We start from the raw sequence: 24,542 nt of genomic DNA on the forward strand, positions 1-24,542 counted from the left end.
GCCATGTTTACGTCGCTCTGATGTCCTAAACTCAGAGCTGAGGCACCTTCAACAAGCTGCTGCAGAAAATTGACCATCAGATTTACATCACGAGGAGCTCCGCCCATCCGTGACGTGCTTCGTCTGATTGGCTCCAGCGGGGAGCTTCAGAGATCAGGACGCGACTCGCCGTGTGAGGACAGACTGAAATAGCCAAATCTGAACGATTTCACTCATTTTTCATGCTTTTATTGTTTAAACAACATCAGGAAACATATTGATCAATAAGAAAACAGATGATTGGTGCCGTGTGACAAGCACGTCACATGACCTTATGTGTGTTTGTCACAATAAAAATCTGACGAACGTCTTTGTTTGACGGCTTCAGGTCACGTGTCAGACAGGACGTGTTGTCACGAGTCCCTCGCTTGTCACATGACAAGACATCAAACGAAACTTTAAAACTTTACAGGGAACTTTCGTGGGTGTCTAAAGGGGCGGGGTCACCTGTGTCACTGTGGATACTTATAGGTTAACTCTGAAAAAACAACCTATCAGAATAAAAGCTCGCTGTATCTGTAGGCAGCAACTACACCTGCTGCACACCCGGAGCTCTGTGATTGGAGCCTTTCAAAGCAAAGTGTCCAATCAGAGATACGCTCCTGCTTCCTGTTATCATCCTGCCTCCAGGCGGGTGGGTGGGACCTCAGGGGCAGTACTCATAGTCTCCCCCATCTTCTCCTCTACCTCCATCACCGCCGCCGCCATCGCTACTGCCACCATCGCCGCCATCACCGTCGCTCTCCATCTGGTAGATGTTGTCCACGGTGGAGCTCTGCAGCTGCAGAGTGGACGCCGTGGAGCTGAACTGGACCTGCTGACCCGGGCCGACCTTCTCCTGAGGGCTGAGACAGGAGAGCATCAGTTTCATCATCACAGCGACTTCCTGTGGACAGTGAAAGACTTCCTGTAGAGAAGCTCCAGCTTCTCATTAGACATGTCAGCTTTAAAACCTTTGAGATGAATTTGAATAAAAAACGATGACTGATCATATGGTAACCATGGCAGCCGATCGACTGTGTCGGACACGTTTGATCATAAACTGGTGACCTGACACTGTCGGCGATGATCGTTTATATTTCTGCTGCGTGGATCCGTTTCCTGCTTCAGCACGAGTTTGATTTTCCAAAGTAAAAGCCTCAAACTTTAAAAACGAGTCCCAGCAGACTCTGAAAGGTCACAGAGTCTGCTGGTTACGCCGTGCTTCAGGCTGAGTGGTCATGTGACCCTCTAATTCAGGCTGTGACATTTCAGCGCGGGGCGCTCGGCCGGGCGAGGATGAGGAGAAGGCAGGGTGTAAACCTCAGAGCTTCCTCTCCTCGCTCGCAGCTTCTGGTAAGCCGAGCAGCAGGGAACCGAAACTCTTGCGGTTGGTGGGCGGAGTCTGCAGCGGGCTCACGGGTGGAGCTCCTGATGCTGGTCGTACGTCACCCGGACCCCAGGAGATGTGAAGAGCGTTGCTATGGAAACAATGATGATCTCAGGTGTTCTGCAGATGTGCCGCAGCTGTGCGCTCCACCTGCCTCACTTACACGTATTTAAAGTTTATTTAAAGTTTTTATGACTGCACGACCACAACCTCAACTTCCTGTTTCCTGTCGTCTGGTCACCGTTCATGACTGTCACACGTGCATAAAACATCCTCGAGTTCCTCTTTCTGCTGCGACCCTGCGACTGCGCTGGAACATGGCTGCCAGCCCGCTGCACACAGCCTCGGCCGTGACGCTCCGCCTTTCTGCTCCGGCGCTGTGACAGCAGCGTGGACACATCTGGGCCCGTGGGCCTGCGTGCTGGGCTTTAACGATCAGGCTGCTTCGTTCTCGCTCAGCATCTCAACGCCACCTGAAACCTCCTGCTCAGCTCGCCTTCGTTTGAAATCGCCCGCGTGGTTTGTGGGTTTCTTTATCTGTGAGTTTCAGTCTGAGCGCGCTCAGTCGTGAGAAGACGCTGCCAAGATGATCGCAGCGCGCCGAAGGCCCACGAGCCGAGACCCCACGAAGGTCAAACCTGACTCAGGGTTCATCAGCGGCGATCGAGGCGCTCAGACACGGCGTTTATTCAGAAAACAGGAAGTTCACTCACGTGCTGACGAGCTGCTTCAGTCTTCTCACTGCAGAGACACAAACGACGTGATGAGGAGCTCGCCGTGCGTCACAGAGTAAAACACAGTTCAAACTAATAAATGTTTCCTGCATCACTGAGGGCGGGATTAAGAACCCGCTGCCACACCGACCACGGTCGCCGTCCTCGATGTTTCGAGGCCGTGAGAACAGACGGGTTCATTCTCGTACTCACCGGCGACGACGAGTCCACCGAGCGTGAGCAGAAACACGAAGACCAGCAGGACGGCGATCAGAGGCGCCATCGTCTGCGAACCCTGAAAAACACGACATCACCGTCACAGCGAGGCCCGCGGTCTGCTCAAACACTGACACTTTATTAGGAACAGCCAATCACTGCTCAGACTGATGTTCAAAACCTACAAAGAAACTGTCAGAGCGAGACATCAAGTCATAATCTGACTTCATCATCTTCATCATCATCAGGGTCTATAAACAGTCTGGTTTTACTTCCTGTTTAACTTATCTGCTGATATCGATCCACCAATCACAGCGAGGGTGCACTGTGCAGTCTGTTCAAATAATATTTTCATTGCTCAGAACATCAGTGTGGCGCTCGTGCTGAGCTTCGTCTTCGTGTGGCGGTGGCGTCACACGTCTCACGTTTCACAGCGTTCGTTCGTTTTCTCACCTCGTGGCTGCGCTTCACACCGGAGGAGGCCGTCAGGGGGCTTTCTGTGGAGGTCACATGACCTGCGGACGTGAAAGCAGACATTTTTAGGACAGCGTGTCAGCAGCAGGATGATGTCATAGCGCTCTCATTTGACCCTGACACGTCTGACTGTACGAAACCCACGAGACACAAACACAGAGGTCGTCCACTGCGGCGTCGTCGATGTTCAAGTGTCCAATAAAGTTAACTGAAAACTTTACACCTGCACTTCCTCTGACTGACACAGACGCTGCTGGTCTCTGTAGGTCATCGTCACCTTCATCACCCGTTCACCTCAGAGCTCCTGACTGGATTATCTGAGTTCATTTGAATTTCTCCTTTTTCCTGCTTTCAGATTCTGTCGCTACATCAAACAGATTTGCCGCAGCTCTGTCGTCACCTTCAGTCGGAGAGGACGACGTCGACTCTGTGGGCGTGTCTGTCGTGCGGGCCGTGGGAGCGTCTGAAACAGATCAATGACATGAACACAACGAGCATCAGAGCTGACTCCGCGTCTGATCAGCTGTGAATCAACATCTGGATCTCACAGATGTGCTTCTCTGAGCTGCTGTCAGCGACATGAGCGAGTCGTCCTCAGAGAGCCGCTGATGGTTCAGGACGATGATCCCGACACGTGAGCTCGGTCGAACCTGCAGACTCACCTGTGGCGACGCTCAGGTCATCAACAACGGTCAGGTCGATGTGATGCTTCTCATCGTTGAACGGCCCGGGTATCTCCACCCTGCAGCCGTATTGTCCAGCGTCTCCCTCTGTGAGGTTCATGATGGTCAGAGAGACGTCTCCGTCCTCCAGTCGGCCCAGCAGCTCATACCTGCTGGAAGCTCTGGTTGACACTCTGAGTCCATCTGTGGAGATCAGCGGATTGGAGCAGCCTCTGGCTGGTATTTCTCCTCGCTGCCAGCACGCTGACAGAGCGGCGTGATATTTCCTGTCATATTTACAGGGCAGAGTGACGTTCTGACCTGTGTGACCTTTGACCCTGCTGCCGTCACATTCACAGACTGGAAACAGAAACACAGGAAAGCTTTGTTACATCAGATCCAAACTCTGCTCAGATCAGGTCAGACTATCGGAGAGGTCACCTCTGACCTGAACTCTGACCCTCGCTGACCTCAGCCTGTAAGCCTGCAGGAGGTCAGCGGGAACGAGCCCACGTTACAGCTGTTACAACACCAGCAGCTCGTCCTCAGACCTCTGCACGTCTCTACCACAGAGACTCAGCCCTGTCACGAGTAATAACCACAGCAGCTCCTCGTCTTTACTCGCTGCAGTCTGAACAAGACTCATCCTGCAAACTCAGGCTAAAGCTACAAAAGTGCAGAAGAAGAACGCAGCAGTGACATCAGAGCGGCTAAAGTTTCTGTGTTTACAGAGTTTCAGAGGAAGAGCCAGCAGTTACCTGAGAGCAGAGCGAGCAGCAGCCTGAGCTTCATGACGGAGCTGAATGCGCCTCAGAGCAGCTCCAACAGCTGCTGACAGCCACCACAGCTGCACGCTGCAAGAAATGAAGTGACGCGTAAAAACCAGCACCACACGCCCTGCTGCGGCAGGAGCATCACACACAGCAGGCAGGGACCAATCAGAGAGCAGCTCTCGGTTTACTGTGCTCAGTCAGACGAGTCTGTTTTTACTCTGATTACTTACACTACTTTGGCTTTTACAGATCATATGTGATGATTTATGATCACATGACTGTCGTTACTCGTGTTTATTTCATTGTTTTATAACCTGATGACGTTTTTATCTGCTGAACTAAAATAATAATTCTGGTTTATTCATCATCAATAACATGCAGCTCGTGTTCTCTCGTGACTCCTTCCTAAAAACCTTCACCTTTTACAGATATGATGATTCCACGCCGTGGGCGGGGCTTGGAGGTAAACTGCGGCGGTTCAGCGACGACAGAGTTTAACCCACAGCTCAGTGTTTGCTCCCGCAGGTCTTTCATCACCGATCACGTTCATAGTGTTGAATATCACATTTCATATCAAATATAAAGCCCGAGTCATGTGACCTGTTATTGTAATGACAGAGAATTTGAAACATCCCAGTTTCCTTGAGAGTGATTTGTGTTCACACAGTAACAGGATCAGGACGACTACACACTGAGGCCACGTCCACACCGGCCGGATAGATCTGAAAACGGCGTCCACGTTTCCAGTCGTTTTCACAGAGCCGTGCGTCCACATTGAAACGGTCCAAAGCACAAACTCAAGTGAGAATTAAAGATTTGAAGGAAAGCTGTCTGCAGCACCTACAGGCGGATATTAATCTGTAACAGGGCCGTCAAAGCTGAGAGCAAACAAAACAGCTGCTGTGTAGTGTCCTCCGCTTGATTTGGTCACGTGACTGCATCACATGACTAAAATGCATCATCGTTTTAGAAAGTCTGCGTGTTCGAGTGTCCACACTGCGACGACAGCTCCGTTTTGAAATGTACTCGTTTTCAAAACGCTGCGTTTCTCCTTGAGGAAAACGCCGTCTCAGTGTGGACGGGAGGCCAAACGTTGCGTTTTTAAACAGAAACGTGTTTCATTGTGGACGTAGCCTCAGCCACAGAGTCTGCAAACAGTCCAGAACTACTGGAGAGACACTTGTGGGAGGTTTAGTCCTAAAGAAGACGTCACTGAACCGTGGACAGGAACAAACTGAGAGGTCTCAGGTGAGCTGGACAGACGCCTGCAGCCAGACTGAAGGACGAGCAGGACAAAGGTCCTGCAGGCTGAAGCGTCCTTCGGCCAGACGAGCTGAGACGCTGCTCGTGGTTGGAGGAAGACGGCAGAGGCCACGCCCCCGCAGTGAAGCACGGTGGTGGCAGCATTCTGACTCATCGGGGTGTTTGTGCTTTCATGTCTGGTTTTAGCATCAGCACAGTGGAGCTACTGTGTACCAGAGATGCAGATCTAAGCCAGCACAGGCCACTGGTTCTCTTATTTTGAAAGGTCCTGATCCTGTGTTGTTCCTTGTGTCTGACTTCCTGCTGCTGGGTGGAGAAACCCCTGACAGATGTTTGTTTCACTGCCGTGCTTTGAATGGAACCAGTGATGTCGGCCATGACAGCATCACACAGTGTGTAAGAAACACCAGGATGTGACTGTGGGTGATGTAACCTGAGATCTGAGGGTCAGTTTCCTGCGCTGACCCACATTTCTACACATGTGAGGGAGGGAACACCATCAGCATCCACCACAGAGCTGTTTGTTGTGTGGTTGGAGAGCAGTGGTCACCATGGTTTCCTGTTTGCAGCAGCTGATGGAGGCTGTTTCCTGTGACTACACCCTGGATGCTTTCACTTCCCTTTTTCACCTCTGACAGCCCGCTGTAAGAAATATCTGCAGCTGGACTCATGACACATATTTTAAAGAAAGATTTTTTCAGCCTCCAGAAATGAAAAAAGGAAATAATTTGCTTCATTTTTATGTTTCATTAAAATAAAAACATTTTCCTGTGGGAGGTCGTAGCTAGGGCCGGGTTTTTATAATCGATTCATCGATTAAAATCGATTCTGGCTTGGATAACGTAAAATCGATTCATTAAAATCCTGAATCGATTTTTTAATATAAATTTATTTTGCCCGAAATGCCAGAATCTCTGGTGACATCTCACAAAATTTCAACAACCACCAAACAGCTAAGACAGTAAATGAGAGCAGGAACACGGATTCTGCACAAAGACTTAAACACACAGCGCGACCCGCGGATCAGAATCAGTGAGATGTCGCCTTTCTCACAGTCGGGGCTGAAAGCCGACAGCTCGCTGATTCTGATCTGTCGGCGCTTTGTGTTCACGCCCTTTATGCGCTGATTCTAAAGCTGTTAGTTTGATGTCTCTCCAAATAATATTGACCGAACCAGCAGCAAAAGAAGATCCAAACTACGCTTCACATAAACATCGTCATGAATTCACTCTGACTTTCACTGTTTTGCTTCCACCAGGATAAAATCTCACTTCATGCACAGCTCTCTCTCTCTCGCACTCACTCGTCTCCAGTTGTTTACAGGCTGTCGGCTGTTTTTTCCTTTTACTTACTTCCGAAAAGAAAACCTGATTTCTGCCGCGATGCACAGCTCTCTCTCTCTCTCTCTCTCCCTCTCTCTCCCCCCCTCTCTCTCTCTCTCTCTCTCTCTCTGTACTTCAAGAACAGTTTCCTTTTCTTCATTATTCGTTTGCTTGTTACGCACAAGTCCGGGACCAATAAAGTACACTTTCTTTCTTTTCTTTCTAAATGTACTGATCTGAATTATAATATTTCTGACTGTCAAAATTTCCCAGATTTAAATCGAATAGAATCGAATTAAATCGAATTAAATCGAATCGTGGATCGAATCGATTCGGGACCTTGTGAATCGGAATTAAATCGATTCTAGAAATCAGTGACGATACCCAGCCCTAGTCGTAGCGTCTCACACACTGCAGTACCACCTTTGACCACAGCAGGGAACCCCGGCGCTGTTGTTACGTTTCTCAGGTCCGCGCCGGGTTCACGTCTGGGTCTAAAATGTGTTCTGGTCACTGAGTTACGACGTGGATCTGACACAGAGGGATCATTCATGTGAGACGTGTCTGTCACTGATAAATTCCAACCTGCACAGCTGCCTGTCAGGGAATCGAACCCCCGTCTATACGTGACACACACGAGGTTTAGGGCTGGCCAATAACAGCAGGTCTGACTTGATCCAGCTTCATAAAGTCTGCGCTCAGCTTCGCAGCCTGATGCTCGTTTTTTTCCACTTGTTCCGTCACGTTACACAAAACGTGCTGCCTGAGAACGTCTGCCCCCGTCCCTTCTTCAGCCCGCAGGCCGTACGTTTGACATCTCTGCCCACCCGTCAATCTGAGTAACCCTCTTCACTCAGGCCACTCCCACACAGTCAGGGAATCGAACCCCCGTCTCCCACGTGACCGGCGGGAAGACTCATCACTAACGTTCCCTCTAAGCTGCGCGCAGTTGCAGTCACGTACTGTTGCACGGTCTCTGCGCACAAAAACCGAACCTGCATTGAAATTAAAATAAACACGTAAAAAGTCTGTTTTGCAGTGTGAGTCAGTGAGTGACCGGCTGCTCCAGCCAATCACGCGATTCACATTCGTATATACGCAGCTAATCCACGTCGTTGACGGGCTCTGACAGCGTCCTCATGTGCCGACGCCGGCGTTTTAGCAAAGCGGCTGATGTGGAGTGAAGCCACGTTAATGACAACGTTTTAGGAGTGACGGCGGTGTTACGATGTGCCGGGAGTCCGCTGTTCTCGACCTCGCTGTCTGCTGTGGAGCTGGCGGGTCACAGACGTCTCTGAAAACATCGGAGCGCGTTTGGAAATATGTGATATCTTGATAAATCGAGCAGATATGTGAAGTTTACACAGCTACATTCTCGCTTGAAAATAACTTAAAAGCTTATTTTGTGACCCAGAAATATTTAAGAGTTTTTAGCCTCGCTCGTCCACCATTGCAGCGTTTGAGTTTTTGGATGAAATGCATTCTGGGATATTTAGCTGTACCAAGTCCACACAAGTCACCAGTAGGTGGCAGGTGAAGTGTCTTGCCCAAGGACACAACGACCCAGACTGTCCGAGCCGGGGCTCGAACAGGCAACCTTCCGATTACAAGACGAACTCTCAACTCTTGAGCCACGACCGCCCACAGCAGCGGTGAGCGTTCCCACCTCCTGCTCTTTGTAACTTAACGCCATCTTTCCGTTTTTGAGTTTTGGACATGATTGTGGAGGATATCTTTGCAGCAAGTAAAGCTACCGGAAATGTACAACCCCACGCCCGGCCTCAAACCAGGAAGTTAGTATTTTCTCGTGCACAGGGTCTATTTATACATAAAGTTCCAGCTGCGCTCTGATCAGCTGATCTGAAAAAGACTCAAATGAAAACACTGAACATCTCCAATGAAATCTTAAATTTATCATTTTCAAATCATCCAGAAAAGAAATTGAAGAAGAAGATCCAGAGCGTCCACAACACAAAGACTGTCACAGTTTGTGGCATTCAGGTGTCACATAGTACAAGCTCCAAGCAGCTGTGATGGAGATGCCGCACTTCCTGAGACACAGTTTGATGCCCTGAACAATACACAAGCGAAGAAAGCCACGCCCCCCACCACCGACCAGACCATCTGTCTGCCTGCAGCGTGAGATCTCTCACTGCTGCTGGACCAGACAACATCCCAGGTCGCGTGCCGAGAGACCGCGCTGATCAGCTGGCCGATGTCAGACATTTTCAACTCATCACTGAGCCAGATGATCGTCCAGCGTGCTTCAAGTCCACCACCACAGTGCCAAAGACATCCTCAGGATCCTGCCTGAATGATTACCCGTCGCCCTGACCCCCATCATCATGAAGTGCTTCGACAGACTTGTCATGGCACATGTGAAGAGCGACCTGCTCCGCTCTGGACCCGCTGCAGTCTGCACACCAGCCCAACAGGTCGACGAGGATGCTGTTTCCACTGCACTTCACCTCCGCTTCAGTCCGTCCGAATCGTCAGGCTGAGCACAGGAGCTCCTCAGGGCTGTGTTCTCAGCCCTCTGTTGTTCACCCTCCTCGACTGCGCCGCCCTACACAGCTCCAGCTACATCAACAAGTTCGCTGGCGACACAGCCGTGGTTGGTCTCATCAGCAACAACGACGAGTCAGTGTACAGATGTGCGGTTCAGCAGCTGGCGCTCTGGTGCAGTGAAAACAACCTAACACTGAATGTGAACAAAAGCAAGGAGATGATCGTCGGCTTCAGGAAGACTCGCTCCACCCACACACCGTTCAGCATCCACGGTTCCACGGTAGAGACTGTTAACAGCACTCACACGGACTCCTTTCCCTCCTCCCATCCAGGGGGCCCGATCATCCAGACTGCGAGACAGCTTTTTCCCACAAGCCATCAGCATCATGAACTCACCACCAGCTCTCCTGCTCCCCCCCCCACACACACACACACACACACACACACACACACACACACACACACACACTCACACACACACACACACCCACACACCCACACACACACAGACACACACACACACACACTCCGTTAGCTGAGTCTATGTGCTCCACACCACTGCTTCTGTGAGACGAATGCTGCTCTGTGGACAGGCTGCTGCACTGGTCACTTTAAACCACTGTTAACTGTAAATGTTAAATTATAATTTCTCTCAGTCCTCTTAGTCTGAAGTGTATATTTATTTTCTTCTTTTATTTCTGTTTATTGTTGTTTTTTGTCCTGATGTAACCGGATACAGCAGAGATGACAATAAAGTTTGACTTGAAATGATAAAGAAATTATTAGTTGATGAGTTTGTGATCGATCATTAAGTGCTGATTATTTTGACCTCATTCTGATTTCTGTGTGGTTTCACTTTTATGTTGTTTTATTATTCTTATAAAGTATAATGAACTCGTTTATTTTACTCTGTGAAGCCAATTTTATTCTAACATAGTTTTTCACTGACTTTTCTTTCAGTGATTAACTGTATGTTATTTTCTCCACCTGGTGTTTCTGTTTCTCCTGCTGTCTAATGCTGGGCTACACTGCGCGATCTTTTTCAGTCGTGTTATTCAGCTTCTGCTCAAACTGCACGATTGACTCGCAGGGTTAGAAGTTCATAGGTCACGATGCTCTGATGCGACCCGAGTCACACTGTGCGTCCATAACATGAAGCTTATCGCTCTCCCTCTCTGTCTCTCTCTCTCACACACACACACACACACACACACACACACACACACACACACACACACACACACCACCAGCTTTGCTAAATTGCTGATGAAAAACATGATCAGCTGTGATTGAGCAGCGATGTAAATCCAACTATTTTCACGGTCGTTGTGGTCGTGATCATTTTGTGAGGCCACAAAAGTTGTGCCTCCGTCGCTTGTGTCCCGATCACAGGCTGCACCGCTGCTCCGTCTTTTTCGCTGACACTTGTGTTTGCGCGTGCGCAGTGTGAGAAGCTGCGCTGACACCCTCACGACGGTCGCGAGGATTTCAAATCAAGCCATTGATGATCGGGAGCTGGTCGTGAGGTGTTAATCGCGTCTCGTTACCCCACGTATACGACACGACGCACGATGAAGGCCAAAATCGGGCCGATCGCCAAAACGGTCGCACGACTCAAAACGGGCCAAACGTCGCACAGCGTCTGCCCAGCATTACGCGGAGCTTCCACAGTGTGTTTGTCCAATAAAAACAAGAGCCTGTTCTGGTCTGTATGTGTGAATCACGGAGGTGAAAAAGATTTTCTCCCCGTCGGGGAATCGAACCCCGGTCTCCCGCGTGACAGGCGGGGATACTCACCACTATACTAACGAGGAGTAATTCTCTTCCTAATCCTGCAGTACTCGTTTTATCCACAACGTGTCTTACCTGAAAGTGACCATGACATAACTACGATGGTCGGCCTGCCCCCTGCTGTCTGACAGCAGTACTACAGCTGATCACAGCAGGAGGAGACATTTCGACAGTTTAGAAATCGTTTCACTTATTAAGAAACCAAACAAACAAAAACAAAAAAGCAAACATGCAACCTCATAAAAAAATAACGGAAGTGAATAAAAACAATAAAACATGTAAAACTAACAGGTGTTTTCTGTACCTCGTGCCTGATGTGGACAGGTGTCTGCAGCCTGCATGGCCATGAGGCTGAGAGCTGTGCTGCTAACAGGCTCAAATAATATGAGATCAGAGCGTGGGGCAGACACCTCAAACACTCCACCCTCTCCGACTGACCCACAGCTGTCCTGCTGATGCTGACAATGGAGGCTCTCCTGCACACTCTGATATTGGAGCTGCTGCTGTGACATGCTCCTCTCACAGGGAGCTGCTGCTCACTGGAGATTTCCTCATGTTGGACCATTCCCAGTAAACCCTGGAGCTGAAAACCCCAGCACAGCAGCCTGCGTGACGTCAACAAACCTGTTCAGCCATCTTTGTCCTGATGGTCGCTCTGAGCTCCACATGAGCTGCTGCTGCTGTGGGACAGGTGTACCTAATAAAGTGACAGCTCAGCGTGGTGAGACCTGAGCCAACGTTTTTACTGTTATCAGCAGCTTCCTTACAAAGTTCTGCAAACTGTGTGAAGCACAAGAACAAGGAAACAGGCAGAGCAGCCACTTTATTGGGTACACCGTTAGTCCAAATATTTAATCAGCCAATCACAGGCCTGCTCTCAGCATTTAGGCGGGTAGACATGTGGAGATGACCTGCTGGAGCTCAGACCGAGCATGAGGCTAAAAGCTGACTGAAGGTACGTTGTTGATGATGTCAGACAGGCGGAGTCAGTTACCTGAGTTACACTGAGTGACTTCTTCACTGTTTACATGAAAACTTTATTAAACACATTAAGCACAGTCTGACGATGGAGTTTATTAACAAACATCGCTCCTGTCACAGCTCACAGAGGACACGTGTCACTCAGGGGCGAGGGCGTCCACCTGTGACGTGAGTGACATCACTCCTGAGGTGAGTGCAGCAGATTTATTTTGCTTCTTGTGCAGAGAACGTTCGACTGAGGCTTTCCGAGATGTTCCAGATGGGAATTCAAACACTTTCATAATCAGGTCGGTGTCACACAGCGCTGCTCTCCTCCTCCTTCTCTGATTGGTCTGGCCTCCTCTTTGCTTCCTGTTTGGACCTCCAGACTCCTGCAGGAACACAAACACACTTCCTGTCACAGATCCAGGCTTTCTCTGAGTTCAACAAAAACTAAACCTCAGTCAGAGATAACGGGGTCAGGGGTCAGGGTGGTGGTTGTCAGCTTTCAGGCCCTGAATGAATGTGATTGGCTGAACAGGTGTGACAGTGTGTAAATGATCAACGATGAGCCCGAGCTGACCCAGTGTTAGTCTCAGCAGTTATGTCAACCATGTATCACTGGACAATACACTACCAACATTCAAACAATATGTGGACTGTCCCACCAGGGGAGAGAAAACTTTAGACTTACTGTATGCTAACGTCAAGGATGCATACAGCTCCTCCTCCCTCCCCCCACTTGGTAGGTCAGATCATAACCTGATTCACCTCACCCCCCGCTATGTGCCAATTGTGAGGAGGGAACCTGTGACCACCAGGACTGTTAGGAGGTGGTCAGAGGAGGCAATAGCAGAACTACAGGGCTGTTTCGAGGTGACCGACTGGGAAACACTCTGTGAGCCTCACGCCGAGGACATCAATGGGCTTACTGAGTGTATCACAGACTACATAACTTTCTGCACCGACTCCATTGTTCCAGCTCAGACTGTTCATTGTTACCCAAATAACAAGCCGTGGGTGACTAAGGACATCAAAGCCCTCCTCAACAACAAGAAGAGGGCTTTCAGAGGGGGCAACAAAGAGGAGGTGAGGAAGGTCCAGGTGTTACTAAAGGACAAGATCAGAGAGGCTAAGGACAATTACAGGAGGAAGCTGGAGTGGAAACTCCAGCAGAACAGCATGAGAGAGGTGTGGAGGGGCATGAAGACCATCACTGGATTCAGGCCAACCAACAGCAGGGGAGCTGAGGGAGGTGAGAATAGAGCCGACGAGTTGAATCTGTTTTTCAATAGATTCGACACCACAGTGTCTGCTCCCACCCCCACAACCTCACCTGCAGTCAGCCTGGAATCCAGAGCCACACCACTGTGCCAGCCTCTCTCTTCACATGTTGCCTCCTGTGAGATTCCTGACACCCCTCCCCCACCCATCACCTTCACTCAATACCAGGTTGAGATGCAAATGAGGAGACTTCACTCAGGCAAGTCTGCTGGACCAGACGGAGTGAGTCCCCTTGTCCTCAAGACCTGTGCCCCCCAGCTGTGTGGAGTCTTTCATAAACTGTTTATGCTGAGTCTGAGTCTGCAGAGGGTCCCGGTGATGTGGAAGACATCATGCCTCGTCCCTGTACCAAAGACGCCACGTCCCAGTGGCCCCCAGGATTATAGGCCCGTGGCACTGACCTCCCACATCATGAAGACCCTGGAAAGGCTCATCCTGGACCAGCTGCGACCCATAGTAAGACCACATCTGGATCCCCTTCAGTTCGCTTATCAGCCTCGTCTCGGAACAGAGGACGCCATCATCTACCTGCTCAATCGTGTCTACACCCATCTGGACCAGCCGGCGAGCACTGTGAGGGTCATGTTTTTTGACTTTTCCAGTGCTTTCAACACCATCAGGCCGACCCTCCTGGGTGATAAGTTAGCAGCGATGCAGGTGGATGCTTCTCTGGTGTCCTGGATTGTTGATTACCTGACAGGAAGACCACAATATGTACGTCTCCCACAGTGTGTGTCTGACAAGGTGATTAGCAACACAGGGGCACCACAGGGGACTGTCCTCTCCCCCTTCCTCTTCACCCTCTACACCACAGACTTCAGCCACTGCACAGAGACCTCCATCTTCAGAAGTTTTCTGATGACTCTGCGGTGGTTGGATGCATCAGCAGGGATGATGAGACAGAGTACCGGGCTGTGGTCGACTCCTTTGTCACGTGGTGTGAGCAGAATCATCTGCAGCTCAACGTGGCAAAGACCAAGGAACTGATCGTGGACTTCAGGAAGACCAGGAAACACTTGACCCCTGTTTCAATCCAGGGGGTCAGTGTTGACATTGTGGAGGACTATAAATACCTTGGAGTACACATTGACAATAAACTGGACTGGGCTAAAAACACCACAGCACTTTACAGGAAGGGCCAGAGTCGTCTCTATTTTTTGAGGCGACTGAGGTCCTTCAACATCTGCCAGAAAATGCTGAGGATTTTCTATGAGTCTGTTGTGGCCAGTGCGATCCTCTATGCTGTTGCATGCTGGGGGAGCAGGCTGAGGGTCGCAGATGCCAACAGACTTAATAAACTGATCCGTAAGGCCAGCAATGTTGTGGGGATGGAGCTGGACTCCCTCAAGGTGGTGTCGGAGAGGTGGATGCTGTCCAAGATAAAGACAATGTTGGATAACACCTCCCACCCACTCCATGACATGTTGGTCAGTCACAGGAGCTCGTTCAGTGAGAGACTGAGATTACCCATGATGCACCACTGAACGACACAGGAAATCATTCCTGCCTGTGGCTCCCTGTACAACGCATCCACTTAACACACTGTTTGCTGCTACAGCTACACATGTTTCTTTTCCAAATATTTATTTATAAGTGACTTATGTATGTATGTATGTATATATATGTATATATTGTACTATTCTTAGTTAGCGTATTGTCTGTCTTGTCTTAATGTTGGTTTAAAATGGAGCACTGTAACAAAAAATAATTTCCCCCAGGGATCAATAAAGTATTCTGATTCTGATTCTGATTATGCAGATGGAGTGTTTATAATGTTGGAAACCTGCAGTCAGCTGAGACATGAACACAGAAGTGTCTATGCTCATGTCTCGACAAAGCAGCAGCTTTACAAGAGTCAATAATGGAGGTGAAGAACATCACGCCTCCCGGTCGGGGAATCGAACCCCGGTCTCCCGCGGGGATACTCATACTGTGCAGTACCAGCTGTGACCACTAAATGACGGCATGTATGTGGGTGGCGCTGTTTACCACTTCTCCACAGTGAAGGTTTATTGTGACCACAGCTGCAGTACCGCTTTCAACCACAACGTGAACGTATAGGAGAGTGGCGCTGTTTCACAGGTTCGACAAAAACGAAAAGAGAAAAACATCAAAAACTGTTTTTAAATGTGTGCAAGCAGTGTGTGTGTGTGTGTGTGTGTGTGTGTGTGTGTGTGTGTGTGTGTGTGTGTGTGTGTGTGTGTACTGACTGTAAGCTGCGGTCAGCAGCAGAGCTGGGATGAAGACGAGGGAGGAAGCTCTCACTGTGTTTCCAACAAACGTCTGCAGAACGTTTACCTGCTGCTCAGCTGACTGTCAACAAACAAACAAATACAAATAAAAACAAACAAAGAAACACATAACACATCAACACATAAACATGAAGTGTTTGTACCTGAACCAGAGCCACCACTGGCTGCGTGGTGTCGTCTCCTGTGATGTCACTTCCTGCCTCCTGGGCGATGTGACCTGGCCAACAGATGATGCTTGTTTACGTCTGACTTGACCGCACTTTGTGTTCAGATTTAAAGATGCTGAACATGAGGACGTGTTTGTGTGACGCTCACAGGGTCACGGCTGTGACCTCACGTTAGCAACAGCTGCAGGGTAACGCCGCGTCACACAAACAGCTTCCTGTACTGACAGCATGAAGCATCAGCGAGCAGCTTCTTGAAGCTCCAAACGAACACTAAAATATAATTTCTCTTCCTTCTCTTTCTTTAAGTCCGAACTCAAAACTCACTAGTTCAAAATAGTTTATCCCACATAACCTCTCCACTCGGCTATTTTAAATGTGTCTTATGTCTTATTCTTTTATGATTGTGTAAACTGCTGGCTTTTATGTTGCTTTTTTCATTACTGTGTACAGTGACTTTGAGCGCTCTGAAAGGCACTTTCAAATAAAATGTATTATTATTATTATTATTATTATTATTATTAATGACCAGCAGGGGGCGACTCTTCTATGAGTGTAAAGACATGCAGTGAGAAAGAGAACGGTACCTGTGGTGGTGTGCGGTGCGTTCAGGTCCCCGTCTGAGAGCTCAGTGTTTTCTGTTACGGCCACAGAGCGAGCTGCAGGCGAAAGACAAACAAACACTTTGAGGTTTTCATGTTGTTTTCAGCGCTCTGAACAGGCGTGTGTGGACGTACGGCTGCTGAGGATGATGAGGTGGACAGTGAAGGTCTGGTCGTTGAAGAGTCCGGGCACCTGAACTCTGCAGTGGTAGAAACCCGAGTCTGACGGCTGTGAGTGGAAGATGGACAGAGAGGAGGAGGAGGCAGACACAGAGTACCTGCACAGGAGGGACGAAGGCCGGTTTTACTCCACGTGCTGACAGGAAGCTACAGTCTGCTCTGATGGGACGCACACCTGCGCTCACCTCTGTGACTTCCTGTAGGTGATGCGGGCTGCAGCGCTGTTGATCACAGCGTTGTGGCAGGTGAACAGTGAAGGTTTGCCCCGCCCCCAGCACACCTCCACTCCGCCCTGTTTGCCCGCCCCTGTGCGACACGGCAGCATCACCTTTGTCCCGACGTGGCCCACCACTGTCTCCATGGTGACCGCTGACACACAGGTCAGCGCTGACAGGAAGACAAACACAGGAGTGAGTTAAAAAGACACCTGATGATGTCAGAGCGGACAGCCGATACTGGAAACCATCATCACCAGTCTGACTGAAGCTGCTGCTCCAGCAGACACGATGTCACGGCTCGCCGCTGAGCGCCGAGGCTTCCAGACGAGCTGCAAACACTGAGAGTCAGCCCCAGAAATCAGAAATGGTTTAAAAACAAACAGCAGGAAGAAAGAATGTGAGCCGTGTTTTTTTTAACTCTTATTCATGAATATTCAGAGCACGCAGCGGCAAACCGAGCGAGCTTTCAGACAGGTAAATGGCCTGCATTTGTATAGCGCTTTACACTACATTCAGTCATCCACACATTCACACACTGGTGATGGCAGCTACATTGTAGCCACAGCCACCCTGGGGCGCACTGACAGAGGCAAGGCTGCCGGACACTGGCGCCACCGGGCCCTCTGACCACCACCAGTAGGCAAACATGGGGTTAGTATCTTGGCCAAGGACATTTGGCATGCAGCCAGGAGGCAGCCTGGGATCGAACCACCGACCTTCTGATTAGTGGCGGACCTGCTCTGCCACCTGAGCTACAGCCAGCCATGCCGTGACAGGTGCGTCACGTTCTTCTGTCAGGTAATGATCATGGAGCCGTTTTACCGCAAACACACAGAAAACGTATCATCTGCAGATACGAAGACCTCACGGCGACCTGAGGAGGCGGGGTCGTGACCTTTCAAAGCTTTGTGGTCTAATTTGTCTGCTTCACTCATTTTAGGGTCATAGACAGAAATCTGTTTTCCTGGCTGCTGATGGTAACGTGAGGCTGCTGTGGAGAAACATTCAAACGTGTCAATCTGAGAAACCTCACTTTCATACTCAGGACCTTTGATCGCTCATAATTACAGGAGATGTTAGCATGAACACATTTAAGCTCAGCTTAACACTGACAGCAAGGCCACGCCCCTTTACATCCAGGAGGATTTTTTTTCTATCCGGTTGTTCAGTCTGACGTCACTAGCCGTGTCTGGGTCTAAACTCCGCTGCAGGTCCATATATCAAACGATCACTATGGCATTACTGAGAGTTGAAAAACTGTCTAAAGTCTTTCATCTTTAATAAAATGATCAGCGTTCTGCTCTACCAGGTGTAACAATTGAGTTTAACATCCAGGCATCCATGAAAACGGAATTTATGACATTTAACGGAGTTAGAAGTTAGCAGGGAGTTAGCTCGCTAGCTTCTATCTAAATACAATATAGCATGTCCTGACTGCGGGGTTTTGGAAACAAATTAAAACGTACAGCTGTTATCACTTCCAGCATAAATGAAGACAGAAAACTAAACAGCAGTGACGTTTGTAGGGTTACTGAAGTTGGGCTAGCTGCTATATAATGATGTGCTACGTGACCGCTAGCGACACAGCTATGTTAGCATAATATAAACAAGCTAACTTTTTTCCACTCGATAAAAGTTAACGTGAGTGTTCTCGGTGGTCAGGAACAAATGTAATCGCATGGCAGGATGCTGTAAAAGGACCAAACTTCAGCCAGAGAACAACTGAGATAATCCATCCACAATACGAGGTTAGTCATTCATATACTGCTGCATGGGCTGGGCTGTAGTTACATCCTAAGGTTTTAAAAACTGAGCTTAAATAAATGATTAGCGGTAATAAAAGCCGAGGGAGGTCAACAGTGATCACTGACTGTTTTAGGAGCTTTTTGAGATCAAATAGAAGAAAATACAAAACATTAAACATGTTAACAACACAAAAGCCATATTAAACGCAGACTACTTTAGGCCCGGAAGTAGGATTAGTCGCGTCATCACTTAACGACCGGATAACAAACTTAGAGGTTTGATTTGACCAATCCGAGGACAGCTTTGGGATCATTTCAAATCATCAATGGTTTTATTGGCTCTCTCACCCCAACCAATCACAGCAGATGGCCCCGCCCCTCCCTGAGCCTGGTTGTGTTGGAGGTTTCTTCCTGTTAAAAGGGAGTTTTTCCTTCCCACTGTCGCCAAAGTGCTGCTCACAGGGGGTCATATGATTGTTGGGTTTTTCTCTGTATCTATTATTGTACGAGCTACTGTGCAATATAAAGCACCTCGAGGTGACTGTTGTTGTGATTTGGTGCTGTGTAATTAAAGCTGAACTGAACTGATTCAAGCGTGTCCACTGACGACCTGCAGGTGTGAGGTGTTTGTGGTCCGTCCAGCGCTCCGTCTGTGGTCTCATCTTTCCCACAGTCTGGAGTTTCTCTTGGTAAAACTTTAACACTTCGAGTTTTCCAAACAACAAAAAGTCCTGACAGCACCAGGTCCTCCTTAAATGACTGCTGTGGCCTCCGTCTGTAAACTCACTGCTTTCAAGAAGCGTCCGTGTCGCGTTGGACACATGAAAAGTTTGATCCTGACAGATTTTCTCCTCGGCTGCTTTAATTCCAGACTCTGACTTTTCTGTGAGGATCCAGGTCCAGCAGTCTCAGACAAACATCCACAGCCCAGAGGAGCTCTGAGCGACCCTGACCTACAGGTTACACTCACCTGAGAGGACGCAGACAGCGTGCAGCGGCGGCAGCATGGTGGTGTTGTTCCTGCTGCAGACAGACAAATGGATGAGCAGTCAGATGAGTCAGTTGTCGCTCTGACTTCCTCTTTCCACTCAGTTATTCATAGAGTCGTCTCGCCGGCACAAAACAGGCCGGAGGTCAGCAAACATGTTTGAGATGAGCCGTCGCACCATCAGAGCTCCACGTCGCTCCACCCCATGTCTCCATGTCAGAGCGTGCTCACGGCAATACTACGGACAGCATGGTCAGCAGGTTAAAGCTCACCTGACAATGACCTTTCACCTTTCATCAAACAAATGTCAGTTTTGTTTTTTGTATCTTTATTCTGAACAACAACAGAGAAAAAAAGACAAACAAACAAAGTCAAACAATAATCACAAATAACTCAGCAGGAAGAAGCATCGGCTTATTTAACCCCACCCCCCTGTTTCCTAACTAACAGTAAGTAGTAGTCGACACTTTTTCTTCCTGTTACGTCCATCAGAAATATATTTATTTAAAACAACTTAAAGATATATATACACTCATGTAAACATACTCACACACTGGTGATGGCAGCTACATTGTAGCCACAGCCAGCCTGGGGCGCACTGACAGAGGCGAGGCTGCCGGACACTGGCGCCACCGGGCCCTCTGACCACCACCAGTGGGCAACGGGTGAAGTGTCTTGCCCAAGGACACAACGACCGAGACTGTCCAAGCCGGGGCTCGAACCGGCAACCTTCCGACTACACGGCGAACTCCCAACTCTTGAGCCACGATCGCCCCGTATAAGTTGCAGTAAGTTGCAGATGTATGTCAGTGGCTCTGAGATTCCTTCTATGACCTTCTTTACAATCAGTGCATGTTTTATATTTACATGTTTACAGTCTCAATGATTCCTTTTCCCACTGCTGTGAGGAACATTTCTCTGCTGATGGCAGTGACTCAGGAATTCGTTCTGTCAGATTTGGTCCAATATTTGCAGAATCATTATTAAAGCTTTGACAGCATCAGCAGCTTTTTCCATTATGTTGCCAATATCAGTAAAATATTGTTTGCAGTGAGCTGTAACTCTGCTGGCCTGGTTTCGCATTCTGTTTAGAGTTTAAAGATGTTTCCTGTCAGTTTATTTCTGCTGCTGTTGATCAATAATCAATCTATCAATAACAGTGAATTATTTTTAAGGTGGAACTTTAAACATTTGGACCTGAGCAGCATCATCAGGTGTAATGTGCTGTACTATTCCTTGTTGCTTCATGGCAGCCACACTTGGTTGTGATTTCTGTGCTCTTGAGCAAAGAACCAGTTTTAAATGGTCTTTAGGCTCAGTGTTAGCAGCAGGTCCACCTGAGTTATGGCTCAGATTTACAACAAAACTCCCCAGCTAGCTTAGCTATTCATTAGAAAGCTAATGCGCTAACAGCTAACATGTTAGCATTAAGCAAAGTAAGAAGAAGCTCTTGAGCTAGCTAGCTTAGTCCAAGCTAGCTCGCCCACACACCTTGTCTTACCTTCAGTCTGGTGTGTCGCAGGTGAAGGAAGTCACAAATTGATGACAACGCAAATCCACGAAGCAAACGCAAGTGAGACGCAGCGAGCTTTAGAGTTTGTTTGTTTTGTTTCCTTTTAGTTGTTGTTTAGGTTTTTATTTTGTTTATTAGCTTGAAGGTTTTTAGTTTGGAGTTTATTGGTTTGAGTTGTTGCATACCTGCAGTGGGAGTCGAACCCACGCTGTGATGCTGACGCTCCGGGCTGGATGTAGCGTTGTTCCCTCGTGGACCATCTTCAGCGCTGATGAAGCCTCAGCAGGATGAAGCCTGATGCAGAAAACAGACTCGGGTCCTTCACTACACACCTGCACACAGTCTGAGCAGGAAAACAAGCCTCAGCACAGAAACTGAGCATGAAGGCTGCGTCACCTGTGGAGGAGGAGTCCATGTTTGGTGCTGGTATGAGGACCAATCAGAGCCTCTGAGGTGACGTGCAGCTCTCTGTGGTTCACACTGCTGTTAGCTCAGGTTCAGGCTGGACTGAAGTCTTCAGTGGCTCAGCAGGTAAAGCAGCTCCCCCTGCAGTCATGAGACCACAGGTTCAACTCTCACAGCTCCCTGTTCTCTTCATGTGGTGACGTGTCCAGGTGTGCTCCGCCTCTCGCCCTGCTGGGTGAGGGTCGTGTTACGTTCACTGAACTCCAAACTCTGCAGGATTCATTGACGATGCGCTCCCGCCCGGCCTCCCGCCTCCTCCACCCGCAGTCATCTCCGTGTTACCCAGCAGGTAGAGGCTCGCCTCTCGCGCTCAGCCGCAGCTCAGCCGCAGCTCAGATTTAATTCATGCTGCCGAGACGTTCACAACAACAACACGCCGCCTGCTGAGGAGGAGAGGGAGGTCAGAGCCTCGTTAACCTGGCGGAGACGGAGGGAAATCAGGTCGACCTCGTTACCCGCTGATGTCACTTTATTGGTGGTTGCCATGACTGCGACGATGATGGAAGCAGCATGTTTGTTTCTTTCAGTGTCTGAGACGAGGAGACGACACGTCCGTCTCCATCCGACCTGCTGATTCTGCAGCTGCTGCCATTAAACACCAAAGAAGAAGACGCACGGGGACGTGATGTCATTAAAAAAGCTCCAATGAAACACTTTGCACAACAAATGAACTCTTTAACCTCAAAAAGCAACGCGTGAGAGAGTTAATCTGATATGAATCGTGTCAAAGGTCACGACCCGAGAGGAATTCAAACCCACAACCCGACCACGGCCTGAAACCTGGAGCAGGAAACCAGCATCGACCACAAAGACCAGACCAGGAAGCAGAGACAGAGAATGAAACTGTGATGAATGAATGTGCCTGAAACTCTGAGCTCCCTGCTGCTGATCACAGATCAGCTTTAAAACTGAGTCAAATGCTGCGCGTGCGTTCAGGTTAAAGCCGTCTCTGACCCGTGAGCGAGCTGGCGTCCAGAGGCAGGCTCTCAGCTTAATGAGCACGAGATTAGCATCGGCGTCGACGCCGTGAGCTAATGTGAGCACGGCGTCTGTGTCAGGCGTTTCTATGACAGCAGGTGTGAGTGAAGAGCGTGCAGCCGCACTCATTATGTCTTTATGAGACACCATTAGCACATAATCAGTGTACACGACCCCACAGAGTACTCTGATTACACTCTGTTCCCACAGAGCAAATGGAAGAAACAAACCGAACAGTGACGTCTGTGGTAGCTGTGAGCTGCACTCAGACCTGCTGGATCCAAGGTCAACGTATCAGGATATCTTTAATGATCTGGCTTCACTGACAGTGTGACGCCGAGGTTCATCCTGCTGCCTCGGGGTCGAAGGTCACAGGGTTCAGGTTTCGCTCTGACCCTTTCTGCTCTGTCTGTAAGACTGATGAGGACAGGCTGCATTACTCCACCTGTCCGGTTGTTCTCTCCTCTCGGAGGCGATGGTGTGCGCTCTGTGATGTAGGACGATGCAGTCCTCGCCCAGGCAGACTTTAAATGGACGGATGTGGGAACAAACATCCACCTCCGCTGCGAGCAACCACGCTATCCCGCCTCGCCCTGGTATTCCTGGACCAGGAGGCGGAGCTCGGCGTTCTTCCTCCTTCCCGGGGTCAGAGCTGCAGATGGTCCCAGCGGGTTTGTTTGGCATCCGCCTTCTTTCATAAAAGTTTTGTTTTGACGGGATGATCGACTCCACCTCCAGCATCGTTTGGACATGAGGATGAAGATGTGAACGCCTGCACAGAAGACGAAAGAGGAAACATCCCCCGTTAATGAGGTGGTTGATGCGTGCACGTGTTTGCACTGTGACCATGCACGGGGAGGCCCCGCCCACTCACACTGCTACAGGGACCAGAGAGTCAGTCAGGATGTTCCTGAGCTAAGAGCTAAAGGGCGGCGTTGCCATAATGAGCCTCGTCCCGCCCCCTGATGTGGAGCACTGCTCATAACATGGAGTCTGTTTACGTGTCACAGCTGACATGACCCTGAGCCTGACTGTAACCCTAAAAACACGGTTTGAGTCTCAAACTGTTGGTCCCCACAGAGATATGAAAACACGCACACGCACACATCAGAGGCCTGCTGTAGGAGGGAACAGCTTCAGGATGTAGAAGGTGAGTCTCTATTTTTCGCTCTTCACCCACAGACTTCCTGCAGGAACATTTGAGAGTTTGGCGGTTTGAGTGTTTCAGGTGGGGGCGATAAGACTGCAACACGATTCAAACCCACACACACACACACACACAGACACACACACACAGACACACACACACACACACAGACACACACACACAGACACACACACACAGACACACACACACAGACACACACACGCTGAGGGATGAAGATGTCCTAAAACTGCTACAGAGTAGGAGTACTGCAAACACACACAGACAGTAATGCTGGACGGGTTCAATAAAAACAATCTGATAGTAATAAAGTTTATTTACTCAGGCTGTCCCTGCACACACAACAGTCACTGATTTTACTCATTAATTGGAATCAGTGTGTGACGTCATCAAACAGTCCCGATCAAAAGTTCTGAAAATGTCAAAACATCCTGTTTTGCATGTTTGGATCTTCACAAGGTTGCAACTCGAGCTGCAACATGAAACAAGAAGAACCGAGAGTGAGACAGAGCAACGCTTACACTGAAGCTGGCTGTTTTACAGCTGATGCCTTTAAAAGGCCAAATCTGTGCAAAAATGTGGCTTCGTTGTCCTTTCCTGTCAGGATGCTCCCTGTTTGAACGTGGTCGGGTTGTTGAACCGCATGAGCTGAGGTGTTTTCTACACTCCACAGTGGAGGGGGTGGTTTTTCCTTCAGTGGAACATCAGGAGGTGCAGGGCTGTCAAACAGCTGCTGGCTGTGTCCAGATGTTGCAGAGAACATCCCTCCTGACCTGGCCCTCGTCTGTGTGGTAACCACTGGGTTTATCAACGGGACAACGCTACGACTTCTTCCAGGAGAATAACATCACTCTGTTGGACCATCCTGCGTGCTCCCTGATCTAAACCCAACTGAGAA

General features: G+C 49.2%; 2 protein-coding genes and 1 non-coding gene across 3 annotated transcripts; all 3 read right to left on the reverse strand.

The window, feature by feature from the left end:
• Positions 1 to 215: 215 nt before the first annotated feature.
• LOC146566407 (uncharacterized) lies at positions 216 to 4,657 on the reverse strand. The gene is made up of 7 exons (XM_085290085.1): positions 4,232 to 4,657; positions 3,474 to 3,833; positions 3,212 to 3,274; positions 2,791 to 2,852; positions 2,335 to 2,416; positions 2,122 to 2,149; positions 216 to 884 (listed from the first exon to the last, which is right to left on the reverse strand). The coding sequence occupies exons 1-7, from the start codon at positions 4,263 to 4,265 to the stop codon at positions 686 to 688; spliced, it is 828 nt and encodes a 275-aa protein (XP_085146211.1). The 5' UTR covers positions 4,266 to 4,657; the 3' UTR covers positions 216 to 685.
• A 6,424-nt stretch (positions 4,658 to 11,081) lies between these two features.
• trnad-guc (transfer RNA aspartic acid (anticodon GUC)) lies at positions 11,082 to 11,153 on the reverse strand. Its single transcript has one exon. It is a non-coding gene; the product is annotated as a tRNA-Asp (tRNA).
• Positions 11,154 to 12,143: 990 nt separating this feature from the next.
• On the reverse strand, positions 12,144 to 21,244 carry LOC146566409 (hepatitis A virus cellular receptor 2 homolog). The gene is made up of 8 exons (XM_085290091.1): positions 21,222 to 21,244; positions 19,506 to 19,558; positions 16,758 to 16,959; positions 16,528 to 16,670; positions 16,378 to 16,449; positions 15,770 to 15,843; positions 15,585 to 15,687; positions 12,144 to 12,482 (listed from the first exon to the last, which is right to left on the reverse strand). Exons 2-8 carry the CDS (start codon positions 19,540 to 19,542, stop codon positions 12,406 to 12,408), a joined length of 708 nt encoding a protein of 235 aa, XP_085146217.1. The 5' UTR covers positions 19,543 to 19,558; positions 21,222 to 21,244; the 3' UTR covers positions 12,144 to 12,405.
• Between the last annotated feature and the right edge of the window lie 3,298 nt (positions 21,245 to 24,542).

This window comes from Mchenga conophoros, linkage group LG10 (genome assembly GCF_057382185.1).
Source record: "Mchenga conophoros isolate Kocher_MC1m ecotype Shallow Benthic linkage group LG10, M_conophoros_male_GT1.1, whole genome shotgun sequence".
NCBI lineage: Eukaryota > Metazoa > Chordata > Actinopteri > Cichliformes > Cichlidae > Mchenga > Mchenga conophoros.